General features: G+C 33.6%; 2 protein-coding genes across 2 annotated transcripts; both read right to left on the bottom strand.

Annotated features, from left to right (window-relative positions):
* Positions 1–4,803: 4,803 nt before the first annotated feature.
* On the bottom strand, positions 4,804–6,209 carry LOC120182894 (zinc finger BED domain-containing protein RICESLEEPER 2-like). The gene is made up of 3 exons (XM_039187731.1): positions 6,052–6,209; positions 5,836–5,970; positions 4,804–5,761 (listed from the first exon to the last, which is right to left on the bottom strand). The coding sequence occupies exons 1-3, from the start codon at positions 6,207–6,209 to the stop codon at positions 4,804–4,806; spliced, it is 1,251 nt and encodes a 416-aa protein (XP_039043662.1).
* A 117-nt stretch (positions 6,210–6,326) lies between these two features.
* Positions 6,327–8,454, bottom strand: LOC120182893. The gene is made up of 2 exons (XM_039187730.1): positions 8,418–8,454; positions 6,327–6,682 (listed from the first exon to the last, which is right to left on the bottom strand). The coding sequence occupies exons 1-2, from the start codon at positions 8,452–8,454 to the stop codon at positions 6,327–6,329; spliced, it is 393 nt and encodes a 130-aa protein (XP_039043661.1).
* Positions 8,455–9,641: the final 1,187 nt, after the last annotated feature.

Raw genomic sequence — 9,641 nt, 5'->3', positions numbered from 1 at the left:
TTGAAGCAAGTTGTTGCCTATTCTACCTCTATTGTAGAAAAAGAATAAACGAGGCCAGAATGATGAAGCATTTCACATTCTTGAAAGCAAGTGATCTAAGAAGCCAGAAACCTGGAGAACTAAACTTGTAACGCTCTCTTATGACATTAGCAACAACCTGATAAAAAGAAGATGATCACGTCATTAAGAAGATGCACATATCTAAGACATTTCTTTCAGAAAGATTAATCACTTCTTAAGTCTGTGAAAACATGAAGAGAATTCCTCAAATTACTTAACAACATTGTTGTTTAGTGACACTAGAATAAGAGTATTCAAGATAAACAAGTTTGGGTCACGAATAAAGCCACCAGTACCCTCAATGGGGTATTAGCAAAATTGGACCTCGCGGGGACCATGAGATTCAAATCAAACAAACATTGAGAGTAAGCCTTACAGTTTATAATATTGGGGCATTTTGAAGGCCCAATTTAGACAGATCAACGTGGGACATCTCGAAGGCCCATTTCAACCAGAAATAGAATATTGAGGCATTTTGAATGTCTAATTCAAAAAAAAATGATCCATGTGGGGAATTTTCAAGGCTCACAACAATATGAATATTTGGGCATTCTTGGAGGCTCATATCAGCTAATGTTGAACGCATTTTTAACATCTGTATCAACAAATGATGGGGTATTTTGAAGGCCCACATCAGTATGAATATTTAGGTATTTTTAGCAAGAAGTAAATGTTGGGGCATGCTGAAAGCCTATTTCAACTAGAAATTATCCATGTGAAGCATTTTGAAGGCTCACATCAATATGAAAATTTGAGGCATTTTGAAGGCCCATTTCAGACAAAAATGACCCATGTGGGGTATTTTGAAGGCTCAAATCAGCAATAAACAATTTTGAAGGCATTTTGAACATTCATATCAGCAAATAATGGGGCATACTGAAGGCCCAAATCATCATGTGTTAGGATCATTAACTTGAGCAAATATTTCCAATGAGACAGAAAGCTATGAAGAATGAAAATGGTGAAACAATGATAGTGGAACTAATTATACATATTTACTTTGTTCATCATACAGATGCATTATTCTAGTAATTTGATGTTGGCCAGTCAAAGCGTCCCATTTGTATTCCCACTGAGTTTTGTTCTCAAGTGGTCTTGTGACATCATACAAAAGCTTTGAACACTATGCAAAGAGATTCACTGGCGAACATTTGGGCAGAAGCCACAGGAAAGGATGAATGTATTGTCAAATGATTTATGAACATCTGAGCAGAAGCCACGGGAAATGATGAATATGTTGTCAAATGTTTTACGAACATCTAAGAAGAAGCCACAGGAAAGGATGAATGTGTTGCCAAATTTTTTATGAACCAGTGATTATGATGCTGAACCAATGTTGTAATCATATGGTATTTCCATTTATGGACCCAAGATGAATTTTGACTTCTTCAACCCCCAATGTTAGAAGTGAGATATGATGAAGATTTCTTTCCACAAAAGAAGTATTGGAATTTTAACAACAAGAAACTAGTGGAGCCAACTAAGATTGAACAATAGGTTGTTGTTAAACATCTCAACATAATATGGTTCAAGTTGCTTAGTTCTAGATCCGATTAGATGTGAAGACATGAAAGGAATTAGGATAAATCCTCCTTATGATGTGTTTCAAGAGTCAAATCAGAACAGACGTTGCTAATTAATCTCTGCTGAATAGGACATATCTACATCTACATTCTATACAAGTTCAGACGAAGAAAACCAATTTTATCAAAGACAAAATGGGGCATCAAGGTCATAATTCTGATTACGACAAGAGTTCTATAAATGAGACTTTAATAAAACAAAGAAGACACAAATATGCAAGTGGATCAGATGGTTCATCAGAAATGCCACTTGAAATGACATTTTGACTAAGTAAATGAAGACTAAGTTTACCACTTTGAAGTCTAATGAAGATTGCATCAACATTTATGCATTCATAAGAACATCATTTGCATAATAGAAACTGCATTACATTAATACATTTGATTGCATTCAAATATGAAGTTTTACAAGTTTTCAAATGAAAAAAAAAGATTCATGATAAAAAAATACCTTACAAGTGTAAGGTAGAATTCAAACTTCAAGTACAGGAATCACTTCAGGAGAAGTAAACATATAAATAATAGATGGTCGCAATCCACAAAAGAAGTATTATTTTGAAATGGGGCATGTTCCCAACTAAAAAGTTATTTCAAAAAATGAGAAAACAATTTCCAAAGTTTTTCATTTAATTTTTTCTGATAATGAAATTGTTGACTAGTAAGAAAACGATTTCCAAAGTTTCTTACTTAGTAAACTATTTCCCAAATTTTGTAAGTCCTACGGGCAATCCATAAGACCTTCAATGCAGAATGTTTTCAAATAGCAATTTATCTCACTTGAAATTATTTTTCTTAAAACAAAATGTTTCTCCCTTGAGAAAGTTTCACTTGAAATAGCAATTTATCTCACATGAGATTGTTTTTTTAAAACAAACTGTTTCTCGCTGGAGAAAATTTCACTTGAAATAGCAATTTATCTCACTTGAGATTGTTTTTCTTAAAACATTTCCAGAATGAGTTCATAGTCTGAAGAACTCATATGAAGAGGAAGAAGGAGTTCATAATCTGAAGAACTCGTCTGAAGAGGAAGAAGGAGTTCATAGTCTGAAGAACTCGTCTGAAGAGGAAGAATGAGTTCATAATCTGAAGAACTCGTCTGAAGAGAAAGAATGAGTTCATAGTCTGAAGAACTTGTCTGAAGAGTAAGAAGAAGTTTATAGTATGAAGAAATCATATGAAGAGGAAGAAGGAGTTCATAATCTGAAGAACTCATCTAAAGAGGAAGAAGGGGTTCATAGTCTGAAGAACTCGTCTAAAGAGGAAGAAGGAGTTCATAGTCTGAAGAACTCATATGAAGAGGAAGAAGGAGTTCATGATCTGAAGAACTCATTTGAAGAGGAAGAAGAATTTCATAGTTTGAAGAACTTATTCAACATTTTGCTTGACGTTATCACAGAAAGAGATAGAACAACATCAACATTTCCATCTTAATAAAAAAAGTCAAATGGACAAAAAAATTTATTGTCTTTTTCGTCTTTTCCCTATTCTTGTTAACACAATAATGAGCAAAGAGGGGCAGCTGTAGACACTAGTTTTTTTGCCCATTTATTTTTATTTATGATTTTATTATTATTATTATTATTATTATTATTATTATTATTATTATTATTATTAAATTTATATTACAGGCCCAAAATACAACAACCTGAGGCCCATTTACATATCCCGAAGCCCAAAGAGATACAAACCCAGCCCAAGCCCAAGACTAACCTTAAATCCGATTACGGTTTGTATCATTTTCAGCCGCCAACAGCTCTTTCAACCTTTGGATCTAGCCTTGATCCAACGATCCAAATGGTCCCAGCAGCAAACCCTAAGGTATCATAACCCTAGGACCATGCGGCCGCTAGGGATGGCAACGGGCCGGGTTCGGGCCGGGTATTGGTCCCCCGTCCCCGTTTAACATAAACGGTTATTTAAATTGGTAATTTAATACTTCAAAATTGTATCAAATTAAAATAATTTAATATTTCAGTAAATTTAAAATAAGTTAAACGGAATCGAAACACAAACCAAAATTGGGTGAGTAGTATATTACAGGGAGCTAATAATCTTCTTAACTGGTTGTCATGATTTCCATTGATGGGTACAAGGCCAACTGATATTATGAATAATTCTCCATCATATTTGGCACATATCTGATTGTTCAGCAATGTACAGACAATTAAAAAATTGATTGATATTGGAGATAGTGAACAAATATTCCAGAAAGCAATTCAGGAGCAGGGACGAGGTCGGGTTTGTCTTAAGTTTCCTTTTTCTTAATTAATAGAATTTTCTTATGTGATTTCAGGAATCTTATAGTAAAATAATGGAAGAATGGTTGGGAAATTAAATGCAGAAAACATCAAACTCAAATCAAAATATAAAAACAAAGGGAAATGTAGTCTTAATATGAAGAAAACCAAACTGAAATAACAAAGAGCACTTCGCTGTTATGACCCCAAATGATTGAAATAAAATTAACAATAAATCATGATAAATGTGAATCACTCCTCTGACTCAGACTCGACATTCTAGAGCCACTCAATGAAGGGCTTGACGCCACTACCGTCATCAAACAGTTGTGACCCCCAATTGCTACAATTAAACAAAAAATTATAAGCCACCAAAATTTATATAAAAAAGTTAATGATATCACGTATAACTTGTATATCAATTTAGTACCTCGTCACCATCATCACGATCATATTCGATGCTTTTACAATATGCTTTGAACTCTTGTGAACAAGTTGTTGTATTTATTAATTTATATAACATATCATATCAACAATACAATTGAAAAAAATAAACTTATAAGTAAAAGAAATGATTGATTACCTCTTATTTCGTTTATTAACCAACTTTGGGCACACATTAGCGCTTCCAACTTCTCTGGATGAAGACGACTCCGATGAGGACTCACCAATCTACCACTTGTACTAAAGGCAGACTCAGACGCAATAGTGGATATTGGAATTGCTAATATGTCTCGGATAATTTTTTGTAATGTTGGATACTTGAAACCATTTGTTTTCCACCAAGACAAAATATCAAGCTCTGAATTTTGTGTCCTTACTTTCTCTTGAAGATAATGATCAAGCTCCGACATGATACCTACAATAATAATTTTATACATTTAAAACATAAATAAAACAATCAAAAGATAAATAAAACAAACTTATATAGTGATCCCTGTATGATTATCATCTTCAATGAATGTAACATAGTCATTGAAAAAAAACCCCTCCACCTGAACCTCCATGTCACTAGTGTTGCGACTTGAATCAATATCCCGATTCCGCGAACTTTCATAATTACAAGTTTCATAATCTTGAAACAAACGAGACACAAGCACCTTTAGTTTTACAATTTCAACATCAGACTTTTCAAAACCATAAATCTTTGGGAAAACATACTCCATCATTTTGAACTTGTATCTTGGATCTAATACAACTGCAACTCCCATAACTCCATGTATAACTGACCAGTATTTATCAAACTTAACAAGCATCCTCTCCCCCATTGCTTTTATCACTTCATCTCGATCTTCACTCCACTTACTTAATGCAATTCTTATCTCACATATGGATGGGAAAAATACATTAGCCGTAGGATACTTGCTACCCGAAAACATCAAAGTCACCTTATAAAACAGTTGCAATTTTCCACAAATACTTGAAGCTAACTCCCAATCTCTATCTGTAGGTAAACTTCTATATTGTGCTTCTCGTTGCTTTAAACGTTTGAAAACATCCTTGTACACTATAGCAACACTAAACATCAAATATGTCAAGTTCCAACATGTTTTACAATCAAGAGACAATTTTTTTGAGCAATCAATTGTCAAGTGACGAGCCACTTCTTCAAACTTTTCTATTCTTTTTTGTGTTGCGCTCCAAAAATAAACATTATCCCTAATTCTCTCAATTCCATCCCCAATATGAAATAACTCTCCTCCTAAAATCAACGAGTTCAAAGACAACTTGTCTAATAATAAATGAATCATAAGATCATTTGTGCTACAATTATCAACTGTAACTGTTGATATTTTTCTATCAATGTTCCAATCACATAGAGATTCATACAACACATCAGCAAGAACTTCAGCAGTATGAGGACAAGGCACATATATAAACCTAGTAAATAAGTAATTAGAATCAATTTAGTTCTTATATTTAGTACCTAGCTAGCAAAGGTAAGTTTAAAGTACCTCATTATTCGGCTTTGCATCTCCCAGTTATCATCGATCAAATGAGATGTGATTGACATGAAACCTTTTTTTTGATTACTTGATGTCCACATATCTATCGTAATGGCAATCTTGCTTCGATTCTTCTCCAATAGACTGAAATAAATACAACATACAAATTAGAAACCAAATAAATACAAGATACAAATTAGAAACCGATTAAACAAATAAACATACCGCATTGTTTTTTCTTTCTTAAAGTCATAAATCTTGAGAATATCATTTTTTAAGGTATTCCTAGATGGAATCTTAAATAAAGGTTGAAGACCAACCACAAACTTTTGAAACCCATGATGTTCCACCATTACAAGTGGATATTCATGCACTATTACCATCTCTGCAAGATCTTTTCTTGATTTTTCGGGGTCAAAATTTAAGCATGATAGATTTGTTTGTCCATCTGTTGTTTTTTGCCCCATCCCAATCACTTGTTGACGTATATCTCTACAAGTTCACCATGGACAACTCTTGAAATGATCATGCAAGTGTCGTGTCCCATTCTTACTATTTGCTCCTAATTTTTTCTTGCAATCACGACACTCTACCTTATCCTCACCATTAACATTCACCTTCTCAAAGTGATTCCATACAACTGAAGTAAGTTTTCGCTTTCTACAATTTGTACCAACATTTCTATCATCGATTTGTGTTTGTTCTTCTTCTATGGGTGAAATGGATGGGCCTTGGTTATTTGGCATCGGAGATGATTGAGTTATATTATTGCTTTCAGTTTGTGATTGTGCTTGTGCTCGTGCATTAGAATTATCATCTATGGATCGTTGACCTTCCATTATTGCTGTGAAACAACCTTCATTAAGAAAAGTAGTTATTAATGATCAGAAATGATATTAACCATTTAGTAACACTAATTTCACATTTAGTAATAAATCTAAATTCATGAATTTGAATGTAATCAAGAAAGTGTCTTCTTTCTCCTAAATTTGTACTAAATAGAAATACAAATCACTTCTTTCAAATTTACAAAGATGATATAATTCATACTAAATTACGCTTTAATAATTTATTTTTATAAAACTGGCAATAGAATCTGGAACTTAATATTAAATAAAGCATCGAATTTTCTCTCATTCTAAAAAAACTAAACAAAATCTACGAACTCAAGAGTGTCAAATATAATTAAACACTGGAAACAACAAACTTAAAATAGTAAAAAAATGAAAAGTTATTTTCTTTAGATCAGTCTTTAAAGCCCCAAATCACTCTCTCTCTCTCTCAATCGATCTCACCTTTTCTCTCTAGTGTAAAAAATAGCTTGGCTGCTTGCTAGGCCTTGTTAGAGAAAAATGAGAGAATCTCATTTGCTTTTCTCACTGATACTTCTTTTAGCTCTTTACTCCCTTCATTTCCAAGCTCATGCTTCCCCTGCTGGTAACATTTTTTTTCTAAATGATTTTAGGTTCTATTCGTCTTTCTATTTAAGGGGTATTTTTCAAATTCAGGTTTGCATCTTTTTGCTTTCATTTTAGAATGCTACTTTTTCTTTTCTGTGATTATTTTTCTTTATTTCTCGTTCTTCTTGGTTTAAATTCTGTTACCTTTTAGTTATTCTTTGATCTATTCTTTTGTTCAAATGGGTTTCCTTTTTCGTTTTTAAAAAACCCTTTTTTGGATTTGTTTATGGTTTCTAATATTTCACATCAAATGTTAATATGTTGTGTGATTTACAGAGACACCATTTTCTTGAACAAGGGTAGAACAAAGACTTTAGCTTCAATAAAGAGTTTGGTGGTATTTACATTTGGGTTACTGATTTTGGCATTCATTGGGGTTTCCTCTGCAACTCTTCATTAGAGGAGTTACTATACCAGATTTGAAATGAAAAAGAGCTAATAGCCTAACAGACATTAATTAAGAGTTGATTAAAAGTATGAACATTATTTAACATCCACCAAGAATGCATGAATTATAACAATAACAATATCAAAACAGTGATGAATAAGAAAATCTAAGAAGAGAAAACGCACCATAAACAAAAGTTACGGCAGAGTGAAACCCTAAAAAGATCTCGAGAAAATGTGAAAGATAGAAGAAAAGGTGATGACTGATGGTGCTGAGAGCCTTAACCCGGGTTTGACATTATTGGGTTGTTTGAGTTTGACCCTTTAAATTTGAATTACCTTACAGCCCAAGTTCAAAAATAAATAACAAAATATTTCACATTATTAGGCTATTTGAGTGAAACAAATTAAGTTTGAATACCTGGGTATCGGACCGAGTATCGGGTCGGGTACCGGGTCTAGTATTCGGGTAATCGGGGTGGGGATTGCCAAACCCGTCCCCGTCCCCGTTTAAAAAATCAGTTTTTCTCCATCCCTGTCCCCGTTTATCATCCCCGAACCCGACCCGTTTAATTCGGTTTTCGGTTTTCCCCGTCGGGTTCGGGTTTTTTTGCTATCCCTAGCGGCCGCCGCCTGCACACTACACTATCGACGCCGACGCCTCGCCAGAATGCTCCAGAAGCCAACTGCCCCTCCACACATCGAAGCTCTATGGTGAGTCACCACCATAGTTCGGTGACTCACCTCGAGGGCCATTCTTTACTCGGTCCAAGGAGGACATCGTCGATGGCTATAAAAGCCATTGACCACCTACAAAGAGAAGAGGACGGAGAGAAGATACCGAACGGAGAAAGGGAAAGTACGAGGACGACGCCCAACGACATAGAGCAAAAACACAACAACAACCAAGCAGTGAACCAAAAAAAGGAAAAGAGCCTTACCGAGAGGACTACGCGACCATCGGGGCCTTCACTCGCCTCTGGAGAACTGAAACGTCGAAGGTGAAAATCGTAGATTTACGACATATTGTGGGGTTTTATGTTAAAATAACCTTAGATCAGGCTTTAGGATGACGAGATCTATATTTTTGGGTAAATTGAGAATTTCTGGCCACCAACGGCGATGGCCGACGGTGGCGATCGGTGCCAGAAACGATGGTCGATTTTCCTCTGGCGGCCTGATATCCAGAGCTTGCAAAACGGAGAAGAAGAAGAAAATGTCCCAAGAGGGTCGGTTTTAGGGTATTTATACCCCTCCCCGAACGACGTCGTTTTGGGGAGGGGTGTGTTAGTAATTTCGCGCGTGGAAAAACCCTTTCCGCAGTCATCCCAGTTTGTAGCATGTGCAATTTAGTTACTGGAATTGATTTTCTGGACATTTTAATTTTTGTCTTCTAATTTTATTTTTTTATTTTAGTCCTTTCCAGTATATTTATATATTTAGGGTAAATACTATATTTAGTCCCTCAGATTATAATATTTTATATTTTAATCACTAATTAATAATTAAGGATAAATTACACTATTCGTACATAGATTTTAATAATTTGAATTAGAGTCTTTAATTTATATACTTTACGTGTTAGTCTTATAACTTTTAATTCCTTTTATTTTGGTCACTTTTTTTATTTATTTTTATTATTGCATTTTATATTTCAATACTTATAGTCCTTTATTTTATCTTTATTATATATATATATATACATATATATGAAAAATTCATAAGTATTATATGATTAATTAATTAAATAATGATATTTATTTATTTTTTAATGTTAAGAAAGGGATTGTCTTAAAACAACTAGAGGTCTTATTCTAATATTTTTAAAATAAATAAATATTATGCTTATAAAAATATATATATATATACTATAATTTTATTTACATTATTTTTTAGAAAAAAATTATCATATTATTATTAGTATTTATTTATTTTTTAATATTAAAGAAAAAGGTTATCTTAAAGTAA

This window comes from Hibiscus syriacus, unplaced genomic scaffold (assembly GCF_006381635.1).
Source record: "Hibiscus syriacus cultivar Baekdansim isolate YM2019G1 unplaced genomic scaffold, ASM638163v2 tig00112738_pilon, whole genome shotgun sequence".
NCBI lineage: Eukaryota > Viridiplantae > Streptophyta > Magnoliopsida > Malvales > Malvaceae > Hibiscus > Hibiscus syriacus.
Note: the sequence above shows the minus strand (reverse complement) of the source record. Positions and strands in the feature narration are given on the sequence as shown.